At 44.3% G+C, this 26,585-nt stretch overlaps 1 protein-coding gene across 1 annotated transcript in view; it reads right to left on the minus strand.

The window, feature by feature from the left end:
• GRID2IP (Grid2 interacting protein) overlaps positions 1–26,585 on the minus strand; it is a 261,941-nt gene that overhangs the window by 233,223 nt on the left and 2,133 nt on the right. Inside the window, exon 2 of the mRNA XM_082261269.1 lies at positions 10,409–10,992. Coding sequence (XP_082117395.1) covers positions 10,409–10,992 — 584 coding nt within the window. The remainder of the gene's footprint in view (positions 1–10,408; positions 10,993–26,585) is intronic.

Raw genomic sequence — 26,585 nt, forward strand, 5'->3', positions numbered from 1 at the left:
TCAAGCAATAATGTTGGACAAGGGGGCCTGGCTCGCAGTCTCCACTCTAACTTACCCCAAAGGTGTTCTATCGGGTTGAGGTCAGGACTCTGTGCAGGCCAGTCAAGTTCCTCCACCCCAAATTCACTCATCCATGTCTTTATGCACTGGTGCGCAGTCACCACTTTGTGCACTGGTGTTCAGTCATGTTGGAACAGGAAGGGGCAATCCCCAAATTGTTCCCACAAAGTTGGGAGCATGAAATTGTCCAAAATGTCTTGGTATGCTGACGCCTTTAGAATGCCATCACTGGAACTAAGGGGCCAAGCCCAACCCCTGAAAAACAACCCCACACCATAATCCCCCCTCCACCAAATGATTTGGACTAGTGCACAAAGTAAGGTCCATAAAGACATGGGTGAGTGAGTTTGGGGTAGAGGAACTTGACTTGCCTGCACAGAGTCCTGAACTCAACCCGATAGAACACCTTTGGGGTAAGTTAGAGTGGAGACTGTGAGCCAGGCCTTCTCAATGTAGAATCCTACAGACTAAGACTGGGATGCCATTAAAGTTCATATGCGTGTAAAGCAGGTGTCCCAATACTTTTGACAATATAATGTAACAATATAATGTATAATATATATATATATATATATATATACTGTTCTTCCCCCTGAGGTTGGTTAGCCAGGTGGTATCCACAGAGGTTCACCTGGACATCTTAGACTTCCAAATGCTTCCCATCCCATTGCACTTAGCCGGAATGGGAAATAATCTTGTATCTGTAGGTACATTCAAAGTTAGAGTAACATTTTACCTACTACAAGAAGAGCAGAACTTGAGTCGCACAGTATAGCAGTGCTCTGTAATATGATAGGAACACTTATAGAGATTGTGAGACACAAACTGTCATGCCTTTCAAAGAGCTTCCCAAAATGAGTACAGCAACCAAAGCACCAGTGCCCCATCCTGGCAGGCACCAAGTTCACATCGGAGTGCCATATGGGGAAGGGGTGGTAACGTGTGACTTTATACCCATCTCATGTGACGGGAGCAGGCTGAAGATCTCCATCGCAGTGAGCTTGCAAAGAGGTTTTTTAAACCGCATTCACCAGTACATGGACATGTGTAAGAACTGAGCACATAATATTTCCTCCGTAGACTTTCCCATTGAGATTATTAGCACAACCATCCTTCCCTCCCTTCCTACCAGAGTGCTAAGTATTATCCTGAACTCAGACCTCTACTTTCAGCCCCAAATCCAATCACTGTACATCTTGTCATCTTCACCTTCACAACATTTTCAAAATACACCCCTTCTTAATCAATGACACTACCGAGCTTCTAATTCACTCACTATTATCTGTCACCTTGTCTATTGCAACTTTCTTCTCGTTAGACTTTATCCCCTCTTCAGTCTATCATGAACACTGCTGCCAGAGTCATCCACCTTACCAGCTGTTCATCTCCGCCACCTATCTCTGCCAATCCCTCCTTTGGGCTTCTGCTTGCCAAAGGAATAAAATAGCAATGACAATTTACAAAGCCCGGGGTTACATCACTCTATGTAACTCATATCACCCAAACCATCACTCAAACGATTATTTTTGTTCCTTCTAAGTACTCTTGATCTCTTGCTCCCTCATTACCTCCTCTCATGCTTATCTCCATGGCTTCTCCAGAGTCTCTTCTTCTATACTCTGTAACTCTCTATCCAAACCTATCTCCTGAGGTAAGCCTGTGCCACCTCTACCTAAGGCTGGCGGAACATTATGCAATTTTCCTTTATATCATGTGGTTTTGGTAAGTCTAAACACTTTCAATCTGTATATATTCAGGTAGGCTCTTGCACTACACAGCTAAAGGTAAATCTAAAAGAAAATTGTATAATGTTTGACCACCTTAACAATTGACCTTTCGGTTTCTCCATTAGCTCAACCCTCATAGTTAGAGCCTTTTATATGTCATCCCTAGATTATACATTTTAACAAGCAGGGCAATCCTAACCCACTTCTCTTTAATCATATTGTAACCGTACTGTCTCCCTTTATATTGTTAAAGTGGTTGTAAAGGCTGAAGGTTTTTTTAAAAAAAAAATTTTGTGCTACTCCCCCCCCCCCTTACAGCCCCCCCCCCCCTTATACTCACCTGACCCTCTCTCGATCCAGTGATGTGCACAGGGGCCTTGGCTGTCCAGGGTCTCTCTCTCTCTCCTCATTGACTGAGACACAGCAGCAGGAGCCATTGGTTCTCACTGCTGTCAATCACAGACAGTGAGCCAATAAGGAAGAAGCAGGGGGTGGGACCGAGCCACGGCTCTATGTGCCTTATGGACATATAGAGTGGGGCTCGGTAGTGAGCATGCACCAGTGCCCTAATAGTAAGTGGCTTGCTATTGGGGGCACTGATCAAGGGGGAAGAGCCAGGAGCACTGTCAGGGGACTCAAGAAGAAGAGGATTGGGGCTGCTCTGTGCAAAACTATTGCACAGAGCAGGTAAGTATGACGTTATTTTTTAGACCTTTAGAATTACTTTAAGAGCAAACTGGTGTTAAAACAAATCCTGTATTTTAATATTAATAATTCTAATAAGCATTGCTGCCAAAATCTCAAGAAGAAGATCACTAGCTACCTGCTTGCCATGGGGGAACTAGACCATGTGCTTAGTGTGCTGGGCTGGTAGCACTGGAGGAGTACCACAATAAAATGTTACCCCTCCTTCCTCCAAATGCTGACCCAGTGATTTTAGATGGGATCAGCCCTATGGATAGCAGATAACACTGTACTTCTTTAAGAATCTTGTGACACTTCACTCTGCAAAGCAGCAAGGATTCTTCAACTAAACATTCTTAAATTAGCACTTTCAATCCAAATACTGTAAAGAGCATATTAATGTACAGTAAGCCATACAATCAAAGAGGGTACACACTGTCCGAAAATCAGAGAGTTCAGGAGGAAAAGGCCATCTTTTGGTCAGTGCGGTTGATTTACTAAAACTGAAGAGTGCAAAATCTGGTGCAGCTGAGCATGGCAGCCAATCAGCTTCTAACTTCAGCTTGTTCAATTAAGCTTTCACAATAAAACCTGAAAGCTGAATGGTTTCTATGCAGAGCTGCATCTTTGCACTTCACAGTTTTAGTAAATCAAACTCGTTGTGTACAGCAATCTATCAGACAGAAGCCCGTCTAATGACCAGCTTTTGTTGAAAGGACATCCTAGAAAGCCAGCATCCAATCAGCCCTTGTGACCAATGGCTGTGAGTGTTGATCAGTGTATTCTGGTGGGGGAGGAGTCCCCCTGTAAGAATACAATAGCACAGTGGGAAAGATCATTGCACCAACATTGCTTGTATTGGTACGGCGATCTGTCAGTTTTTCTTTTGTTCCACCTGCTGGGTTGAACAAAAAAGACTTGCAGTGTGTAACGGGCTTTATGGGAACAAACTGCAATTGAAGTTTAAAAATATAATTCTGCTGGTAAAAAGAAAATGCAATTTGACTTCATAAGCAATTAGCTAAATGTAAATAGAACTTATGAATTTGGGTTTAGATGGAAAATAATAAACTAAAAAACAAGTGATTTTTTTGTATAATGGTGATAGTTTGCTGAATTATGATACTGGTAAAGGGGTTTTTATATGGTTTTTGTTGGAGGCTTGCTTTATACTATAAAGTGGTTGTAAACCCTTACATATACCCAGTGAATTGACTGGCCTAAGGTGATACGCAGAGATGAAACAAATCCTCCTACATCAGCTGTACCTGTTTATCTGCATCTCTCTCTTCTCTACATCTGTTCAAAGTTCATAATTTATAAAGCTTGTCTGAGCTGTCAGAAAAAAGGGAGCAGAGAGCAGAAATTACACTCTACAGAGCTCAGTGAGGTAAACTTTGAGAGCTGATTGGAGGGAAGGGACACTCCCCCTTCACACAGCACACAAAGCCAGGGCTAAGGCTGACAATCACAGACTTTGTGCTGCAGCTCCCTCCCCTGTCACCATTTTTCTATTGGTGTCAACAAAACTTGTCAGAAGTGATTCATGCTAATAGCAGTGGAATGAAGCAGCAGACAGAAATTACACTTAGTGCTCTGGATTGAGACAAGTACTCACTATAGAGGGATATGCTTTGTTCATATTTCACGTCTGAGGTTTACAACCACTATAAGGTATAAAAGTATGGAGCCCTCCGCTATCTCCAGATCCTGTGTTCAGTGTCAGGTATATACAAGGAAGATCATAGCCTAGCAAGCACACAGTAAATAAGATAAATAGGAGAGACGGATAAAAGAACATGAACCTGTTTTGAAGTCTTGTATTGTGCTGTACAAATCTTCACATCAGAGAAATGTGAAAACCTCTTTAGAGTTCAACACTCCTCTGATCAGAGACCTGGCCTTCTATTCATACTCGATAACACTGTTCTCACATATACTGTATATACACTATGTAATACAGAGCTACATTAATTTCTTCTGCTTTCCAATAAAGATCTGTGGTCAGGTCCATTTCAGTAAAAGCTGTCTAACCAAGCAAACAGTAATTAATGCTTCAATAAGAAATAGATAGATAGATAGATAGATAGATAGATAGATAGATAGATAGATAGATAGATAGATAGATAGATAGATAGATAGATAGATAGATAGATAGATAGATAGATAGATAGATAGATAGATAGATAGATAGATAGATAGATAGATAGATAGATAGATAGATAGATAGATAGATAGATAGATAGATAGATAGATAGATAGATAGATAGATAGAGTCAGGTCCATAAATATTGGTACATCGACACAATTCTAATCTTTTTGGCTCTATACACCACCACAATGGAAACAAGATGTGCTTTAACTGCAGACTTTCCGCTTTAATTTGAGGGTATTTACATCCAAATCAGGTGAAAGGTGTAGGAATTACAACAGTTTGTATATGTGCCTCCCACTTTTTAAGGGACCAAACATAATGGGACCATTGGCTGCTCAGCTGTTCCATGGCCAGGTGTGTGCTATTCCCTCATTATCCCATTTACAAGGAGCAGATAAAAGGTCCAGAGTTCATTTCAAGTGTGCTATTTGCATTTGGAATCTGTTGCTTTCAACTCTTAATATGAGATCCAAAGAGCTGTCACTATCAGTGAAGCAAGCCATCATTAGGCTGAAAAAAAACAAAACAAACCAATCAGAGAGATAGCAAAAACATTAGGTGTGGCCAAATCAACTGTTTGGAACATCCTTAAAAACAAAGAACGCACCGGTGAGCTCAGCAACACCAAAAGACCCGGAAGACCATGGAAAACAACTGTGGTGGATAACCGAAGAATTCTTTCCCTGGTGAAGAAAACATTCTTCACAACAGTTGGCCAGATCAAGAACACTCTCCAGGAGGTAGGTGTATGTGTGTCAAAGACAACAATCAAGAGAAGACTTCACCAGAGTGAATACAGAGGGTTCACCACAAGATGGAAACCATTGGTGAGCCTCAAAAACAGGAAGGCCAGATTAGAGTTTGCCAAACAACATCTAAAAAAGCCTTCACAGTTCTGGAACAACATCCTATGGACAGATGAGACCAAGATCAACTTGTACCAGAGTGATGGGAAGAGAAGAGTGTGGAGAGGGAAAGGAACTGCTCATGATCCAAAGCATACCACCTCATCAGTGAAGCATGGTGGTGGTAGTGTCATGGAGTGGTCATGTATGGCTGCCAATGGATCTGGTTCTCTTGTATTTATTGATGATGTGACTGCTGACAAAAGCAGCAGGATGAATTCTGAAGTGTTTCGGGCAATATTATCTGCTCATATTCAGCCAAATGCTTCAGAACTCATTGGACCGCGCTTCACAGTGCAGATGGACAATGACCCGAAGCATACTGCGAAAGCAACCAAAGAGTTTAAGGGAAAGAAGTGGAATGTTATGCAATGGCCAAGTCAATCACCTGACCTGAATCAGATGGAGCATGCATTTCACTTGCTGAAGACAAAACTGAAGGGAAAATGCCCCAAGAACAAGCAGGAACTGAAGACAGTTGCAGTAGAGGCCTGGCAGAGCATCACCAGGGATCAAACCCAGCGTCTGGTGATGTCTATGCATTCCAGACTTCAGGCTGTAATTGACTGCAAAGGATTTTCAACCAAGTATTAAAAAGTGAAAGTTTGATTTATGATTGTTAATCTGTCCCATTAATTTTGGTCCCCTAAAAAGTGGGAGGCACATATACAAACTGTTGTAATTCCTACACCGTTCACCTGATTTGGAAGTAAATACCCTCAGATTAAAGCTGAAAGTCTGCAGTTAAAGCACATCTTGTTTCTTTCATTTCAAATCCATTGTGGTGGTGTATAGAGCCAAAAAGATTAGAATTGTGTTGATGTCCCAATATTTATGGACCTTACTGTAGATAGATAGAAGGGGAAGTCCAGAATTTTGAGCTGTCCCTTGAACGGAAGTAGAGGTGAAAGTGAAGTAAAAGACTAATAAACTCAGCACTGTGCTGCCTCACCTCTTACTATCCAATCACAGGCTGGGGTGGGTCCAGGATGACCTGGGCTCACATGAAGTGGGTTGAATGTTGGCCATCAGACTGAGGACATCTAGCACACACAAGAAAGGTACTGCTGGGAAATCTCTAGATTGACGCTTTATATTGCAGTAAAAGCTTTAATGGGTTATTTATATTTATTTTGTGTTTTTTGGCTGGAGTTCAGTTGTGACAAATGCCCGGACTCCAATGTATTACCAGGATATTACAAAGAGCAGAACAATGAATGGTGGTGATGCAGTAACCCCTTTAAACCAATAAAGGATTTGTTTACTAAAGCTCAACGCCAGCCACAATAAATTACCTTCTATATAGTTAAAAAACAAAGTAAAGGCTGAATTTAGAGAATATTGTACCACATCCCTAATATTGTAACACAAACAAAATCTTGAATCTTGGATGGGATTTTAAAGGCACCTAATCTAACAAAGATATAAAAATATAAAAACCTGCGTTTTATTAGTACAAAAAAGTTAAAAACATGGTCAGGATTCTAAAATATAATCAGAATTATAATCATCATAGCAGATGTCCCAAATATGCACTAATGCTGTTTTTTACATGTATAGAAATCCCAATGTGTTTAAACTCCATAGAGACTTCTTCACCCCTTCTTCATCTTTTGTTCCCTGAAGAAGACTCATCTTTTGTTCCCTGAAGAAGACTCATCTTTTGTCCCCTGAAGAAGACTCATCTTTTGTACCCTGAAGAAGACTCTTGAGTGGAAACATGTTGGGATTTCTATGTATGTAAAAAACAGCATTAGTACATACATGGGACATCTGCTATGATAATTCTATTTTTTTAGAATAATGTTGTATTGTATGTTCTGTCCTTGTTATTTAACATGTTTGTACTAAAAAAACACATGTATTTTTATATTTATATCTGTGGCATGTTCAGTGTCTTAAAAATTCTATCCAAGGTTTAAGATTTTGTTTGCGTTACCTTCTATATAGTTCTTCATACCCACAAAGGATATAAATCTACTTTGTGTGCACTAAATGCCTTTGCAAACCCTGATACTACCTTGCAAAAATAGCGGTAACATCATCAATGTCCTGTGCATGTCTGTGCAGCTCAAACCACTACAGGCTGCTGCCTGGAGAAAAATACAGGAGGGGGCGGAGACAGGACCAGTCACCCTGCACAAGGATAGAGAGCAGCAGTGTCCGGTCTTCATTACAGGAAGCTCCTGCACAGAGGTAAAGTCTCACACTGGATTACTGCACAGATATGGAAGAAATACGCAAAGCAACCAAAGATTCAACTAAGAATGCACATGCTTCTTGTATGTAGGCCTTATTCACATGGTTGTACTTAAACGTACACCTGTGTGAGGGTTGTGTTTTGCCTACGTAGGATGCACAGGTGTCCCATGCTTCTGCCCAAACAGTCCCGTTTATTTCAATAGGGATGCAGCGGCTGCACAGACACAGCTACTTGCCCCAATTTGACATCAGTTTGAGTGCGGGGGCATGTGGGTCCCGGAACACAGACAGTGTACGTTCAAGGACCTGCACACCCTGGCACCCACATGGATGTCAAATTAGGAGCAGCAGGTGTGTCTATGCAGCTGCTGCATCGAAATTGACTAGAATGGGAACATAGGTGTGCACAGCCTGTTGCATTAGGGTGTGCACCCCAAAGCTCAAACACACATGACTTTCTCTGCAGCCTCAGCTGCACTGAACAGTGAATGAATGGGGGATTCTCTGTGCTGAGCGACTTCCTGTTCGTTCACAAACTGAAGCATAGGAAACACAGCTTACTATGCTTAAGTTCGGAATAAACACAGTGAGTGAGTGTGTTTACTGTGTTTATTTAGAAAAGGAAGGCACCACTAAATGACATATATTCTAGCCCTTCCCCCCCACTCTCTATCCGGAAACATCCCCTGCAGCAGCTGGAGGGAGAGGAGGGAAGCCAGCAGCACTGCGGGGTGGGGGGGCCAACGCAGGCGAAGCCCGGGCAGTAGGGGGAATCTGCATTGCATGTGGCAATTAGGGTTGCCCAGGCCCACCTGGCACACCCCCTGCGCACGTCTATGAATGGAACTGCTTAGGCAAATGCACAGAAAACCTGAGCATCACGTGCAGGAAAAACATGGCCCTCACACAGGTGTGCGCTTAGGTACGCCCGTGTGGCAAAGCCTTAGACCAGGGGTAGGCAACCTTAAAGAAGTGGAGATCAACATGGTAGAGGTCAAAGATCACCGGGTCACCTCCTCACACCTGATTTTAACCTCGTAAATGCCGTACTACTATGTCACAATTGTATGCATTGCAGAGAAAGAAAGAGGGATGGAGAGACAATGAAAGAAAGAGCGATGGAGAGAGATGGAGAGAGAGAGAGAGCGAGAGAGAGAGAGAGAGAGAGAAAGAAAAAATAAGAGGAACAGAAAGAGAGAGAAAGACAGAGGGATGTAGGGAGAGAAAGAAAGAAAGAAAGAAAGAAAGAAAGAAAGAAAGAAAGAAAGAAAGAAAGAAAGAAAGAAAGAAAGAAAGAAAGAAAGAAAGAAAGAGGGAGGGAGAGACAGGGATGGAGGGAGAGAAAAAGAAAGAGGGATGGAGGGAGAGAGAAGAAAGAGGGACGGAGGAAAATCAGTTTGCAGAGCAGCTCAATCAGTTTGCAGAGCAGCTCCATGCCACAACACCACAGGTAGCCCCCGGAAAGTAATGGACAGTGCACTGTGCACCAGTTGGCTGAGAGGCAATAGAAGGTGGTGTAGCCCGCCTGCTGCTACCCCCTCAGCCAATAGGTAGCTGACTCCCAGCCCAGCCAGCTTACTATGTGGGCGAGCCGGGATAAAACCTTTGCGGGCTCAGAGTTTAGGAGCAACTAGAATGCAAAGCCTGCCTGTGGCGCGGACCTTATGCAGAGATTGGCTGTCCCCCTGCCAGTCCTGCAGGATGAGGCTAACAGGAACAGCGTGTCTGCTGTGGAAAATGTACAGGAACGCCGTTCCCATGCGTTCCTGCAGGACTTGAGCCCTGAAGTAATCCCTCTGCATTGCAATCTGTTTGATGCACTGGAATAGCGGGTCAGCAAGCCCAGACCGCAAACTACCAGTCACCTGACCACAATCTACTAATAAATAGTGATCTACAGGTTGCTGACCCCAGCCTTAGACAATATTGAACTATTCCCAGGTGTTTTAAGTGTTTTTAACCTTAAAAAAAAAAAAATTAAAAAGTAATCTCCTGTTCCCTTAGAACACTGCCTCTGCCCCCGCTGTGTCCTGACCACAACAATCATGGCTGCTGAGCCCTGATCATCGTGGTCTGCCTGTGTGCCTCCGTCATCCGCATCTCTCCTATCCTCCTTTGTCCCCCTCACCCCTCTCTCCCTGCCTTTCAACTCCATGTCTATGTATCACCCGCCTCTGCCCTCCCCCTCCCTCCCCCCTTCCTACCGCTATCAGTAAAATGCAATAATTGTTGCTGGCAGCCCCTCTGTTTTATCCAGGGATAATGCACTGTATAAGTGTAAATTATGCCTCTAAATACTTTTTTTGCAGTCATGTGACCCCCGGCCACTCTGCTACTCCAGTACACATGACCTCCCCGAGTGACGACAGAGGGAGATCTCAGCCCCTCCCACTGTAGCCCTGGATCGGAGCAGCTGAGCGGCCAGGAGTTACGTGACTGGCCTGAATGTAGCTGCAAAAAAAGTATTTAGAGGCATAGTGTACAAAGAACACTTATACAGTGCATTTGGATAAAACAGAGGGGCTGCCAGTGAAAGGTGTTTGAAAGGTAACAACCACTTTAACTTTAAATTAGATTGATAGAAAATGATTTCTCATTGACTGCTAGGAGCTCCTGCACTTTGCAAACTTTTCTTTACCTTACTGAACAAGCTCATTAAAATAACTTGCTCTTACTTTCTGTTTAAACTCCTGAGCCTTCAGTCTCTGTGCCTGGCTTGTGGTTTCTGATCCCCGTCCACTGGCACTATATACTCTGCTGTGTCTCTGTCTCCGGCCAACACACAGAAGGCCCAGGCGGAGAACGTCCTCTTCACTGGAAGAAATCAGTTGGACCGCCTCCGATAAATCAGTCACAGGAACAGCATTGATCTCCAGAAGGTAATCTCCAGCTCTGACCCCAGCATAGGAGGCAGGGGAACCAGGAACCACACTGTCCACCACCAGTGGTCTCCCTCCAGTTAGAGCCAAGCCAATATCCTCCTGGGCTTTCCTGGTTACTTCCACATTCTGAACTCTGGAGATGACCCCGATACTTGGTGGTACATTAAGACACTCCCGACCAAGCTGTATCAGTGACTCGCAGGACAGAAAGGACACCGGTTTTCCCTCCACTTCCAGAATCTGGTCTCCAGGCTGCAAACCGGCCACATGGGCGCTACTTCCTGGCTCAACCCAGAGGATGTAACAGGGGCCCGTGCCATCCAACCCAAAGCCAAATGTCTCTGGCCAACCTTCATTGGTGACTGGCATCGATGAAACTGCAAAGACAGAAATCAAGATATTTTACTGCAAGCAAAATTTTGTGTTGGAATTTAATTTCACTTTGGACAGATTCCCTCGCTTCCTGTTGTGTCATGACAGGAAGTAAAGGGAAATCTCCTTAATGGAACAGACAGAGAAGAAGACTGCCAGGTATTCTATCATTCTAACATTAAACAAAGCAATTTGGTTATAGACATACTTAAAAGAGCATCTAAAGCCAAAACTTCCTTTAGGCACCTTTCACACTTATGCGACCTAAAAGTAGCACGATTTTACCCCAATTTTTTTGCTGTGATTTTACTGTTATTTTGAGGCGATTTTGACTGGACTTGAAGCAATGCCTCTGTCTATGCACCTCAAACTGTGTATGGAACCCTATTCCACGGGTCACAGGCGGCTAGAACCGGTGGGTGAATATCTGACAATCTCCTGTACTTGTCTCCTCGTATACAAGAAATAAATCTTTCCTTGTATCAGCTTGTGGTCTAAGGTGATTTCCCTTACAGTTTGCGTGGGTTATCCCTGGGTACAATGGTTTCCTCTCACATGGCAAAGACATGCTGGCAGGTTACTTGCTGTCCTTGTATGTGTATGCAAGTTGGCTCTGTATGCTAGTACCAAGCCAAGCAAATGGAGAGGGTTCTGATGACCTACCTCATAAAACAGTTCTATGAAAAGAGAAGCTTTCAAATATATTAATCATGGCGCCAGAGGAATGGCCCATAGAATCACCTAGAATTTAATATGACTGAAAACATATATACATGCATGCTTTTGTCCTAGTGAAAATTGTCACCAAGACAAAAAAATTAGGAATAATCCAGGTGTCATCAGAACAGGTATGGAAATCTTCCAATGAGGATACATGTGGCAGTGACAGCAACAAGAGGGGATTTTCTTCCCTTTGGAGAAAATTTCTCTCACTTCCTGTTGTCTCTAAGGGACTGGAAGTTAAGAGACATCACCTCAATGGGAAAAAAACTAAAAAAAAAAACCTGACGGTTTTACTCTTTTCCAATTCTATAAAAAAAAAAAAAGGCTTCAGATACAGTTTATGGATGGAATTGGAAACAAGTAAATTGACTGGAACTCAACTTTAAGGTAAAAAACCTTCTACCTTTACAACCACTAAAAGGTCAAAGGTTTTTTACCTTAAAGCGTAGTTCCAGTAGTTTTTGTGTTTATTAAAGTCAGCAGCTACAAAAAGTGTATCTGCTGACTTTTAATAAACACACACTCACCTGTTCCACAATCTAGCAATATGGCTGCTCAAAGCCTTGGTTCTCTCCCTCGCCTCTCCCCGGTGCCGGCATCACAAGCGTGGGCACCCGGCTGTGGCAGCTTGCGGCTTTACAGCCGGGTGCATATTGCACATGCATGAGTCGCGCTGAGCCTCTTCAATGGCCGGGCAATCTTCTGGGACCTGTGACATGTCCCAGAAGATTGCAAGGAGGAAGGGGGAGAGGAGAACTGCAGTTCGTGTCGCCAAGGCGGCCAGAGCAGAAGTGGTATCCGGGTACCTGTCAAAACTAGTTACCTGCTCCCCTCCCCCCAAAAAAATAACATGCCACAATGTGGCATGTAAGGGGGTGAGGAGTACTTTAAGTGGAACTTCCCCTTTTGGGAGGATCTCTTCCTAAAAGGGGAAGTTTCGCTTTAAGGACTTGTTCCCCGCTCCTCTTAAACAATTGGCACTTTTGAGGAGGTACCCGATTTTGACAGGTACCCGCTTCCCACTTCTGTTCCGAGCACCGCGGCATTCGGCAATGGAAGTTCTCCTCCATATCTCCCCCTGCAGTCTTCTGAGACACTGACAGGTCCCAGAACACTGCATCCACCACTCAGGATGCACAGCGCGACTTGCCCATGAGCACTGGGCACCTGGCTGTGAAGCTGCAAGTTGTCACAGCTGGGTGCTCATAGTGAAGATGCCGGTGACGGGGACTGAAGACAGCGGGTAAGATCGCCTGGGGGGGCTCACCGATGGATCCTGGGATAGGTAAGTGGCTGTTTTTTAAAAGTCAGCAGCTACACTTTTTGTAGCTGCTGGCTTTTATTTTTACCGCAAGTAGCTTTAACTCCTCTTTAAGGTAAAAAACATGTGTAGCTCCCACCAGTCTCCACCCTCCTTCCCCTTATACTTACCTGTGCCCATTCTTGATCCAAAGCTGTGCATGAAAGCAATGGTTCTTTCTGCTCTCTCTCTTCTCACATGGCAGACTGATAGCAGTGGGAGCTGCTGGCTCCTGCTGTTGTCAATCAAATCCGGTGACAAGGGAGCAGGTGGGGTGGCATAATCTGTGCCTATGGACGCAGGTAGCGTGGCTCGGGATCAAGCCCACAGGTGTGTCACAATAGGAAGCAGATTTCTATGGTGGCACCCCAAGAAGAGAGGGAGACATGAGCACTACCGGAGGACCCAAGAAGAGGAGGATCGGGGGTTGCACTGTGCAAAACCATTACACGAGCAGATAAGTAACATATAACATAACATAAAAGAATTTACAATAACTTAAAGTACATCTAGTTCACAAGGAGACGTAGGACTTCGAGAATGTTACTTACATAAATGTTTAACGTGAAATCTTGAATCCATGAAAACCCTCCGTACAGTGAAACCATGCTGCTGTTTCATGAGCGGATCTACCAAAAAGTAATTGCTTTGCTTTCTGTATAGATTACTTTAAGAGTAAACCGACGCACCATGTATAGTCCATAAATTGCTGACTGAATTCTGCGGCGTGGGAAAACAAGCCAAATGGATGTACAAGTGGAAGCAACAAAGGACTTGCAGTCACTGCAAGCAGCCATATACAATATGCTGGAAACAGTGTAGTAGTGTCTCTCACTTAAGTGGGATTAACAGCTTGGCCAGTTAATAAGCATGGTAAATAAGCTTTATTAATTGGGAATTAAATGCATGGTCACTAAATGTGATTTTGACTAGCAATACAACCATCGTGAGCACTGCTGGCAAATAACCGAGTAGTAAAAGCATGAAGTGCACCAACATTCTGCTTACATCATTTACTAAAAGAAAAAAAATATGATGCCATATGCTTATATTCAGCATTATTCAAAACAGCCTTAGGAGCTGACAAGCTGTGCCAGCAGAGTGTGTTGTGAACAGCCACAAACTCTATCAAATCTACCTTCAGGGATAGCAAATAAACACTCTACAGCTGTCAGTCGATCACAGAAGCACTAAACTTTGCTCTATCGTGACCAGGATACTGCCAGCATCTTTTAGGTTTAGTAGCTTCCCCCATAAAGCAAACGTGTGGCCAGCATATGTACTTACATACTTTACAGGATATGTATTTACATACTGTATTCTTAGCAATCCATAAATTACCTTTGAAACAAGCTCTCATTGACCTCTGTAGCCACAGGCATGGTGGAGCAATTCCTCCTCAAGTTCACAGCAGAAACACTGGTGGCTCAAATTGCTCAGCAGCTCAGCTCACATTTCCCATCAGAGACTCAGCTTCTCAGCTCACCTTGCTCCCCCATCCCTGCAGGGACTCCACATCACAACTCATTCTAGTCCCCCCCCCTCCCAGGAAGGACTCAGATGCTCAGCTCCCCCACACAAGAGGGACTCTGCAGATCAGCTCCCCCTATAGGAGGGACTCAGCAGATCAGCTCCCCCTATAGAAGGGACCCAGAAGATCACCTCCCCCCGTTCATCCCACAAGATGGACACATCATTTGTTCATTTTGATCATATCCCCCCCTTCTCTCCCAGGAGAGAATAAATTCAGTTCCTCTAATATTTCCTCATAGCTAAGCTCCTCCATGCCTCTTTTCAGTTTGGTTGCCCTTCTCTGTACTTTCTCCAGTTCTACAATATCCTTTTTATGAACTGGAGCCCAAAATTGAACTGCATATTCCAGATGAGGTCTTACTATTGATTTGTACAGGGGAAAAAAATCATACCTCTCTCTCTCTGGAGTCCATACCTCTGTAGCGTTAGACCTGTAAGGGTCGCTGAATTTTGGGGTCCTCCGTTAAGCACCCAGCCAGGCAACAGGATTTTTTGCAGCTTTCATGCATATTTAAGAACTGGTCCAGGGGATGTTTATTTTGTTTTGGTTTATTTAGGGGGTTAAAACTTGGATGGGGAATGGGGAAAGGCATAGGATGCCCAGAACGATAGAACTTGATTTTAAACTTGAGGACTTGCTGATGTTTCTGGCTGCTAGGGTTGCAATGCTGTCCTCCCGTAGGTTTCATGGTACAGCAAAACTGATAGCAAAAGTTCCAACTGCAGAATACAGGTGCTATTCCATAGAAAAAATGCTAATGCACCTGGCTGCCCTTGAATCCACTACTGGAGGTATAGGATAGATTTCCCAGTTGTGAACTGTCACTAAGCTGTCCCTAAGTTAAAGGCAAGCAAAATATTGCACCTTGCCGCCCCTCCTCTCTCCAAGCTTGAGGTGTGTAGAATGAAAGCTACTCATTCGATCCTTCTTTGGTGAGTCCTGAAGTCCAAGTGACTGCTGCACAGTCTTCTTGCTATACAGGCCAAGATCTTGTCAGGATAGCTTCAGCTAAGCTTCATAAGATAGGGTGTGAGGCTTCAGCTGCTCCTTGACTCTCTCACTGGCTTTTTCTTGTCCTGTCTTCTGCCTAGGGGAAGAGCCCCCCAGCACAGGGGTCCCCTGAGCCCCTCCAGGCAAATGGACCCTGGACTCTGCTCCCTCACTGCCAGGATCCTGAACATTTATCTCCCTGCCTTCTGGGCTATGCCTACCCAGGGATTGGCGGAGACTCCAAAAATATTCAGGCTTTAGCCTCTGTTCCTCCACCCTCTAAGTTCCAGATCTATGCAGCAAATTCAGGGAGAGGTAACACAGACCCAGCCCTTGGAGCTCTGCACAGCTAACACAAACAATTTAACCCCAGCTTCTCTGGCTAAATTTACCTACTCTGTACACTTGAGGGCACTACACCTCTTTTAATACAAGAAAGTAGTTTGCTAGCTTTAGAAACTGTAGCTTGGCATTGCATGCTATTATTAAGTCTGTGATCTACCAGAACACCAAAATCCTTCTCTACCATTGACTCCCCCAGCTGTTCTCCTCTTGAAATGTATGATGCATGCATCATTTTAGCCTCCAAGTGCATAACTTTACATTTATCAACATTAAACCTCATTTGCCATATAGTTGCCAAATTACATAATGCATTGCAGTCAGCTTATAAATTGGAGATATCCTATAAGGACATAATTCCACTGCATAGTTTGGTGTCATCTGCAAACACTGAAATGGTACTTTTAGTCCCAGATTTTATAGCATTTATAAATACAGTACTGTGCAAAAGTTTTAGGCAGGTGTAAAACAATTCTATAAAATACGAATGCTTTCAGAAATAGAAATTTTAACAGTTTATTTTTATCAATTAACAAAATAGAAAGTAAATTAATAGAAGAGAAATCCAAATCAAATAAATTTTTGGTGTGAGCACTCTTATAGGCACACTTGCACATAGTTTTTGAAGAAACTCGGCATAGGTTGTTCTAAACATCTTGGAGAACTAACCATACATCTTTTGGGAATGTAGGCTGCCTCTCATCCCTCTGCCTCTTCATGTAATGCCAGACAGACTCAATGATGTTGAGATCAGGGCTCTGGGGTGGCCAAACCATCACTTCCAGGACTCCTTGTTCTTCTTTATGCTGAAGATAGTTCTTATTGACATTGGCTGTATGTTTGGAGTCATTGTACTGCTGCAGAACAAATTTGGGGCCAATCACACCCCTCCCTGATGGTATGGCACGATAAATAAATATCTGCCTGTATTTCTCAGCATGGAGGGAACCATTGATCAACCAAATGTCCAACTCTATTTGCAAAAATGCAGCCCTAAACTTGCAGGGAACCTCCACCATGTTGCCTGCAGACATTTATTATTGTACCACTCTCTGTCCCTTCACGAAAGAACTGCCTCATGTTACAGCCAAATATTTCACATTGTGACTCATCAGACCAGAGCACATGCTACCATTTTTCTGTACCCCACAACCTATGTTTTCATGCATAGTTGAGTCATTTATCTTTGTTTTTACGTTCGAGGTATGGCTTTTTTTTTTCTTTCATGAAAACCACTTTTGGCCAGATGTCTCCAGATAGTAGATGGGTGGACCTGGGTCCCACTGGTTTTCACCAGTTCTGTGCTAATGGTACTGTTCTGTCCACCAGACTTTTATTCAGTATACTTGTGTTTATATTGTTTAAAAAGACATGTTGGGTTTTCTTGATTCACACAAGTTAGTTATGTGCAGAGCGCAGGCGCCATCTACTGTCTTTTTTTGGTATAGCTTTAGTTGTTCTGCATATGTTGTAAACTCAGAATGTGTTTAATAAAGTTGTTAGTAAGCAGGGCATTCTGGGTAGAACTTCTACAGGAAGTGAATCAGCCACCATTTTAAAAGATACAGCAAGGCAGCAGGACATGTTTTTATCATTCTCTCGCCATCACCCCTGAGAGAGCCTAAAAAGTGAGTTCTTGTTATCCCATTCTGTATTATGGATCATTGTTTCTTTGTTGTATTCAATATTGTACTGATTGATGTTTATTTTTATCAATTTGTAGTTTCACCTGGCTTGTTCTAATAAATTTGAGATCAAAGAAATATGGTATCTGAAGTTTATGGAGCAGGAAGGTTTAGCTCTCTGTCCTAGAGACAGAACAGGTACTGCTGGATATCTTCCGATGTTGAAGGGAAGTAAGCATGATTTATCGTTTGTCTGCTGTATTAGGTTTCCTTGGCCGACCACTGTGTCTACAGTCCTCAACATTGCCCAACCAATGGTGTCCCCAATGCTGAGAAAAAAAGGGGAGATACTTATCGAAAATGCCATAGTTTGACCCCAAACTGATTCTGCACCAGGACTATGACCCCAAAGGAACAGCCAATATCATTAAGAACTATCTTCAGCGTAAAGAAAAACAAGGAGTCCTGGAAGTGATGGTTCGGCCCACACAGAGCCCTGAAACCCAAAATCATTGAGTCTGTCTGGGATTACATAAACAGACAGAAGGATTTGACGCAGCCGACATCCACAGAAGTTATATGGTTAGTTCTCCAAGATGTTTGGAACAGCCTACCTGTTCCTTCAGTTCCTTCAAAACCCTCCGGATTCCAGTTCTGCCCCCTCCCTGGATTTGGAACATTGTCCTCCTACCAGATTGAGTGGGACCCCCACAGTGCTCTCACGCGATGCCGAAGACTCTGTGACCGGTTGGTGGTTTTCATTGTACATTACAAATAAACTTTTTCATTAACATTGTCCACCAGTTGTCCTTCATCTAGGAGCATTCGTTTTATACTACACTGCTATGCGCCATCCCTCCTTCCAGCCTTTCTATGTCACACAAATCATCCTGTGTTAGGGATTTGTGAGCACTGCGTGTGACATTCACACAATTACTCCCATCATCATACTGTTGTGGATATGGACTCCCAGAATCCTATTGGAGGTTGTAGGGAGGACCAGCGCCAGGATTCTCTTTGGTTGTTCACTGTTACTGTATAAATGACACTGGCTTGAAAGGGGTTAACACCAGGGGCGATGAAGGGGTTAAGTGGGCTCCTAGGGAGTGCTTTCTAACTGTGGGGGGAATGGATGCACTAGAGGAAAAGAGAGAGCTTAGGTGAAACACAAGATCTCTCTTTTACTCCCTGACAGAACAGTGGTCTGCCTTGTTTACATAGGCAGACCGCCGTTCTGTCATTCCTCCAAAGGATCGGCGGGTCCCGGCCAATAGACCCGCTGATTGGCTCCTTCTGTGTCCAATCACGGCAGGAGGAGCGCTCCCACAGGGCACACGCACCCCCAACATCTCATGCACAAAATCACGTACATGTACATGATTTTGCGAAGCCAGGCCGCCTTGCTGCAGTATATATGCCAGTGATGGCGAACCTTGGCACCCCATATGTTTTGGAACTACATTTCCCATGATGCTCAACTACACTGCAGAGTGCATGTGCATCATGGGAAATGTAGTTCCAAAACATCTGGGGTGCCAAGGTTCGCCATCACTGATATATACGGTAATGGTCTGGAACTAGACTTGAGCTTCCCCATTTTCTTTTGTATACACAGAGCTGAAGAAGGTACTTCAGCCATTATGTATACGAGAGACTGCAAAGGACCTGAAATGGGTATGTTTGTGAATTTCCACATTACACAAAAGAACTTTTAAAAAAAAGGATTCTCAGATCACCAAATTACCAACAAAAGGCAGTGGTCTGGTGCACTACAACTATACCTCCCAACTTTCTGGGCTGAGAATTATGAATATTTTTAGCACACAAAGGACGCACCTCTGCAAAACTCCCCCTACGTTGCACGGACTCGTTTTTAAAATAACAAATGTAATCATATAGAGGTTGGATGAAAGGTTTAGTGTGGTATAATACATCGGGTCCACCGGGCACACGCGCGGGGGGGGTCCGTGACCAAGTGGGAGCGCGCCTCCGGCGGCGCGCGCTTGCTCCCTAGAGCCTCACAGGCTAGCGAAGTAGCCCTACGTCGCTTTGCCTGTGAGGGGCTGACCGCCGCCGTAAATAGTCGTGCAGCGGTCGGCAAGTGGTTAACCACCATCTACTAAAATTATAGGATTTGTAGGGAGTTCTGCTATAAAAGGACCACCCACTACAAACTGATATTTTTTCCTTTCGTAGCGATGCCACCTCTAAGACCTACACAGTTAGGCAGGCCATACACAGTTGTGAGTTTCTTTCCTGCAACCTAGACATTTGCATGATTTCCCCAACAACACAGGCAGTGTTTACAGTGCTGGATTCTCTTGCAATTACCGCGAGCGGCTGCTACCTGCCTTCTCCTGGTGCCTTCTCCCCCCCCCCCCCCCCACCAGGAGAAGGCAGGTAGCAGCCGCTCGCGGTAATTGCAAGAGAATCCAGCAGGCTGGTTTTACCCAAGTTGACAAAATCAGTCAACTCAGTACATTCAGCCTGCAAATTAACAGTTGGAATCTCGGCCGGTTCCTGCTGAACCGGCCAAGATTTGAACAGTGTATAACCGGCCTTATCAGCTCAGCCCCGCAGGCATCCCACCCTACTCCTCCTTCAGTAAGGTGTCTCACAGCTGCATTGGCCAAAATAACAAAGAAAGAAAGTACAATCTTCTCGTAATGGAAGCAGCAGATGTCAACCAAACAAGCAATGACCATAAGAGCCGGTTCACACTGGGGCGACACGACTACTTCGGGGGCGACTTGTGCATTACCATGCACCACGACTTCGGAGCGACTTGCAGGGACTTCACATAATGGAAGTCTATGCAAGTCGCTCCGAGGTCGCCCCGAAGTAGTACAGGACCCTTTTTCTAAGTCGGAGCGACTTGTGTCGCTCCTATTAGAATGTGTCCTGTAGCGGTCAATGGACTGTGAGGGAGCGCGACTTGTCAGGCTGACAAGTCGCCTGACAAGTCGCGCTAGTGTGAACCGACTCTAATGCCAAGAAGAGAAAATACAATCTTCTTGTAATAGCGGCAGAAGGTGTCAACCAAATGAACCTCCTCTCTGACTTGCAGAACACCAGTGGCGGGGCAAAGGCTCCTGTCAGCCACACGAGAATTCATCCAAATTTGAGGACTTTCGGCACTCAACCAAGGATCTGTATCAAAAGCTTAATAATTTAAAAGGCAATTAAATTAAAATATGACAAAAATGCTTACGTGTTTCGACCATTAAGGTCTTCTCCATAGCTATGATGAGGACCTCAATGGTCAAAACGCGTTAGCATCATTGTCATGTTTGGATTTCCTTGCCTTTTATTTTATTCAACTTTTGTTATGGAGCTTTGGCAGAGTGCCGGCAGTTCCTAATATCAGCAGAATGTGTTCAGAAAATGCAGGTAGTGCTGAGACAAGGTCACCAACGTCCAGGGCAAAGAAGCCAAATGGTGCCCCCCTCCTCCCCAAAATATATGAGCATTTTGTATCAGCAAAAATCCCCTCCCTCCCCTTCAAAAAAAAATTGAGCACTAGCCTGCACGATTACCACCGTTGTATGCCAAAATTCTCCCCAAACAAAAATTCCCCCTCTTCTAGTACTCCTGTCAGCTTGTAGGAAGGCAGTCTCTATGCAGCACTCCCACCTCACCTCACATGATATCACAGTGCCCAGGGCAGCTTCCCTTCCTGCCCACCCCTTGTCCCAGCCCTAATTGCCGGCACAGAGATCTCACCATAAGAGACTTCAGGAGAAATAAGGAGGGAAGAATGGTTCAACTCACCGGATTCCAGCAAAACCAGGGAATTTAGTAGAAGGTGATGATGTGTATCATTGCTGGGATCCTGCATTCCCACCTCTCTGCATAGATGTTCTCCCAGTCCTCGTGTGGGCTTCCTCCATGTATTCATGTTTTTTTTTCCAAAAGCATACTGGTAGTGTAATTAGCCTCTGATTAAACTGGTCCCATGGTGTTCATTTTTGTATGACTGCAGTAGGGGCGTAACACAGTACATCTCTTCAGAACTACAGCCGGACGTGAACACTTTCATACACTCTGTTAAAGTGTATCTACAGGAAAAGGTTTTTTAAAGTTTTTGATAGGGTGAGGAACGGTTAGAACCCTTGTTAGATATTGTTGCTCTCTGTGTCCCCATTAAGTAGATCAATACTTTCTCTATTTGATTAGTGACCCCTGTCACGGGACTGTCAATAAAGGAAAATCCTACATTTTAAAGGAATAGAGAGGAAATGTTCCAAGAGGGGATTTTCTTCAATTTGGAAAGATTACCTCCCACTTCCTGTTGAGTGTTCAGGACAGGAAGTGAAGGGAGATCACCACAGTGGGACACAGATGTTAGATATACTTCAAGTGCTGCGTTCTGACTTGGTAGATAGCTCCTTTAGGATGGTGACAGGACAGCCAGAGGAGTCCATTATTTTTATGATTGTGCCCATAGCAGCTGTGGATCATTACTGTAAGCACCTCACTGCTGCCATCTGCCCCATGAAATCTCCTGATGAACGTCCTGTGCATTTTTTAGTAGATGCAATGAAATACATAATCCATAATAAGTAAAACCGCACACAGAGTGATCTTTCCCATTGCCGAGCTGCAATACTCACCTGCAGAGCCCTGGGAGCTGGAAGAGAAGAGGAGGGAGAGACAGGGCACTACCGGAGCGGCTCAGTGTTTGTAGATCAGTTACACAGCCACAGCAGAGGGTAGGGAGTTTCTATAACAAGTGCTCTGGTTGCTTTGAAACCTAATCAGCCATTTATTAGGACGGAAGCTTGAGTGATATGCTGCTGACAGCATGGGGAGCTCTGCCAGGAGATATTGTTAAAAAGCACTAAACAGGGGATGGTTACAGTAACAGAACTTTATCTGTCATGCAGGCAAACTTGGCATGTGTATTGGGCATTTGAAGGCAGTGTGGGTTTATATTATTTTTATTATTATTACATCATCAGTAAAGTCCTGCAAAATGCAATCAGCAAAGCTTGCTGGCTTCAGGGCTGTGAAGCTAAATGCACTAAGCCCCGGTTTACACTATAGCGATGACAGACATTGCATGTGATTCGGAGTGCACTGCTCTGAAAATCACATGCGATGTCTGTGCGATGTGAATTCTGCTATACAGATTGTATGGCTGAATTTGCATCGGATTCTGACACAACGCGCACAAGACCCTTTTTTGGGTTTGCAGCAGAATCGGATTGCATGGTGGTTCACACCAATGCGATCCGATTCATGTCCGAACTGACAGTTCTCACTGCGATATGCTAACTGATCTGGAGGTGTTGTTAACCGGTTGCCGACCGCCGCAATTACATATACTGCGGCAGACAGCCCCGGCCAGGCAAAGTGACGTCACTAGCCTGGGAGCCAATAGCGGGCGAGTGCGCGCCGCCGGAGGCGCGCTCCCGCCTTAGCTCGTTCACGGACACCTCCATGCGTGTGACCGGTGAACCCGCTGTCCGCCGGTCACTCGCGATCGTCCGCTGTGAAGGGAGAAAGGCAGGCGGCTAATGTAAACAAAGCCGCCTGTCATTCTTCCGTGTGTAAAAGCACAGATCATACGGTCCTGCTATGTTGATCTGTGCTGTTACACACACAGCCACATCCAATGACAGTAAGAAACACGCCCCTAGGGACACACTTAACCCCTCCCTCTCCAATAAAGTTAACCCCTTCCCTGCCAGCGTCATTTTTACAGTAACAGTGCATATGTATAGCACTGATTACTGTAGTAATGTCACTGGTACCCCCAAAAGTGTCAAAAATGTCAGTCAAGGGTCCGATCTGTCCGCCGCAATGTCGCAGTCCCCCAAAAAAATAGCTGATCGCCGCCATTACTCGTTAAAAAAAAAACAACAAAAATGACAAAAATCTTTCCCTTAGTTAGTAAACGCAATAACTTTTGCGCAAAACAATCAAAATACGCTTATTGTGATTTTTTTTACCAAACATAGGTAGCAGAAAACAAACTGGCCAAAAATTTTAAAAATTTTTGATTTTTACATTTTTTTGGGGGAATTTCATATAAAAAAATGTGAAAAATATTGTTATTTTTGCAAAATTTACGCTCTTTTTTTGATTATAGCGCATGATCAAAAAATCGCACAGGTGATCAAATACCACCAAAAGAAAGCTCTGTTTGTGGGAAAAAAGGACATCAAATTCGTTTAGGTACAGCGTCGCACGACCGCGCAATTGTCCGTTAAAGTCACGCAGTGCCGAATCGCAAAATACCCCCTGGTCAGGAAGGGGGTAAAATCTTCCGGGGCTTAAGTGGTTAACTTTGTATTGACACCCCCAGCGATTTGCTATGGCAGTGTGAACTGCCTGCACGTTGAATGCCATGAGGGAACCCGCAGTGGATTCGCAGGGTTCCCGCATCGCAACGCTTAACCGGCACTTAAAGCGGTAGTAAACTCTCATACTTCTACCCGAAAAAAGACCTGATGAAATGAATGAAGTTACTTTAAATCAAAGCACCGCATAGGGAAAATATATGAAGGCTTCTTACTTGTAAAAACATTGTATTTGATAAAGCTTTTTTTTCCCTTGGCAGCCGCCATGCTGACTTCTATCTCCCATGTTCAATACAGTTCTTACTTCCGCCCTTACTCCCTTTCCATGTCCCTAATCTCGTGTGTGCCCAGTATTTATCAAGCTAAGCGCTTGCTGCCGGGGTTAAGGCTCAGCTTGTGAATGGGGAACAGTCTTGCGGTATCTCGGAGATGATAAAGAGCAATTGACTCCTGCGCTTGAGAGGTAGCCTTGTGGCTAGCAGTCCCAAATCGCAGGACAAGTCGCACAAGTGTGAAAGGGGCCTAAGCCAGAACTTTGTTTTTAAAGTGATACTAAAGTCTTTTTTTCTTTCATTAAAAATAACAAACATGAAAAATAACAAGCAGTTGGTTTTGCACAGAGCAGCCCAGATCCTCCTCTTCTTGGGTCCCTCTTCTGTTCTCCTGGCCGCTCCCAGGATAAAGCAGAGGGACTTGGAGCTTTGGGGGAGAAGAGGGCAGCGCAGGATAGGGTAGGCAATCCTGCTTGTCCCTTTACCTCCTAGAAATAACAAGCATTTTACCCATGCAGTGAGGGGGGGGGGGGGATGGCACAGCAAGGGTAGATTTTTTTATTTAATTTCTGTTGCTAGGCTTTAATTCAAGCAAACAGGTAATTGCAAGACATCAATATAACTAATATTCGTTGTACCCAGTACAGTAGCTTGCACATCTACCTTGCAGCACTAAGGTCCTCATTGAATCCCAATAAGGACACTACCTGCATGGAGTTTGCATGTTCACACTGTGCATGTATGGGTTTTCTCCAGATCCTCTGGTTTCCTCCCACACTTCAAAAACATGCTGGTAGATTAATACGTTCCCCTACAGTGCAGGCTTACTTTGAGGTCCCCCTGTGATTTTACTGCCCGTACACCCCCCATGCTTTGTGATTGCCGAGACCTTTCGAACTCAGCTGATCGCAGCTCAGAGTAAAGGGCCAATCACAGCGGCCCTTTACTTCATGATCAGCTGTGTCCAATGACAGCTGATCACGGATGTCAACACAAGCTGGTTTTTAGCTTTTCTGATAACTGGCTTGTGTTAAAGGGACATCGGCACTGATAATCAGTGTTTTGATTATCAGTGCAGTCCCAACAGCGCCAACCAGCACTGCCAATCAGTGCCCACCAGTGCTGCCAATCAATTCCTCCTCATAAGTGTCACCTATCAGTGCCACCTACCAGCGCCTATCAGTGCCGCCCATCAGAGCCCATCAGTGCCACCTTTCAAGGCAGCCTCATCAGTGCCTCCATATCAGTGCCAACCAGTGCCGCCTCATCAGTGCCCATCAATGCCACCTACCAGTGCAGCCTATCAGTACCAATCAGTGCAGCCTCATCAGCACACATCAGTGAAATCGAAAAATTACCTGTTTGCAAAATTTTCTAACAACCTACGAAAAATGTTTTTTATTTCAAAATCTTCGGTCTTTTTTTGTTTGTTTAGCAAAAAATAAAAAACCCAGTGGTGACTAAATACCACCAAAAGAAAGCTATATTTGTCTGAAAAAAAAATGATAAAAATTAAGTTTGGGTTCAGTGTTGCATGACAGCGAAATTGTCATTCAAAGTGCGACAATGCTGAAAATTGGCCTGGGCAGGAAGGGGGTTATTGCCCAGTAGGCAAGTGGTTAATTGGCTAAATTGGCCCTAGTAAGTGTATGTATACATATGGGATAGGTGCCTTAGATTGTAAGCTCCTTGAGGACAAGGACAGATATAAATGTACAATATGTAAAGTGCGTCATAAACTGTCAGTGCTATTTAAATCCCTGTAACAAATAAAATAGCAGCTTATATAAATTCATCTGTGTAAAATGGTTTAACCACTTACGGACCACCTGCTTCAGATGTACAGTGGCAGGTTTTTGCTGTACCCGTACAGTGCTTCACTGGAGCGATTGAGGGGGCACGCGTGTACCGCTGGAGGCGCGCGCACCCATTCGTGAGCAGGGAAGCTGATATGCGGGGCCGGCGGCCGCGATTGCCGCCGGCCACCCTCGATCGCTCCCTGTCTAGACAGAACAGCGGCGTTGTTCTGTCAGCAATCAACACAGGGCTCCTGTGTTCCTCCTATTTAGGAACACAGGTCCCTGTGTTGATTGCATAAACCCATCCCCCTCACAGTTAGAAAACACCCCATGGCATACATTTAACCCTTTGATCGCCCCTGGTGTTAATCCGTTCTGTGCCAGGGTCATTCGTACAGTACCAGAGCATATTTTTAGCACTGATTACTGTAGTAATGTCACTGGTCCCCCCCAAATTGTCAAAAATGTCAGTTAGGTGTCAGATCTGTCCGCTGCAATGTCGCAGTCCCGCTAAAAAAAAAAATCGCTGATCGCCGCCATTACTTATAAAAAATAAATAAAAATTACATAAATCTTTCCCCTAGTTTGCAGACACGATAACTTTTGCGCAAACTATCAAAATACGCTTATCAAGATTTTTTTATTACCAAAAATATGTAGCAGAATACAAATTGGCCTAAAATGATGAAAAAATTAGATTTTTACATT

Source organism: Pelophylax lessonae (genome assembly GCF_965119305.1).
Source record: "Pelophylax lessonae genome assembly, chromosome: 6".
Classification (NCBI taxonomy): Eukaryota; Metazoa; Chordata; class Amphibia; order Anura; family Ranidae; genus Pelophylax; species Pelophylax lessonae.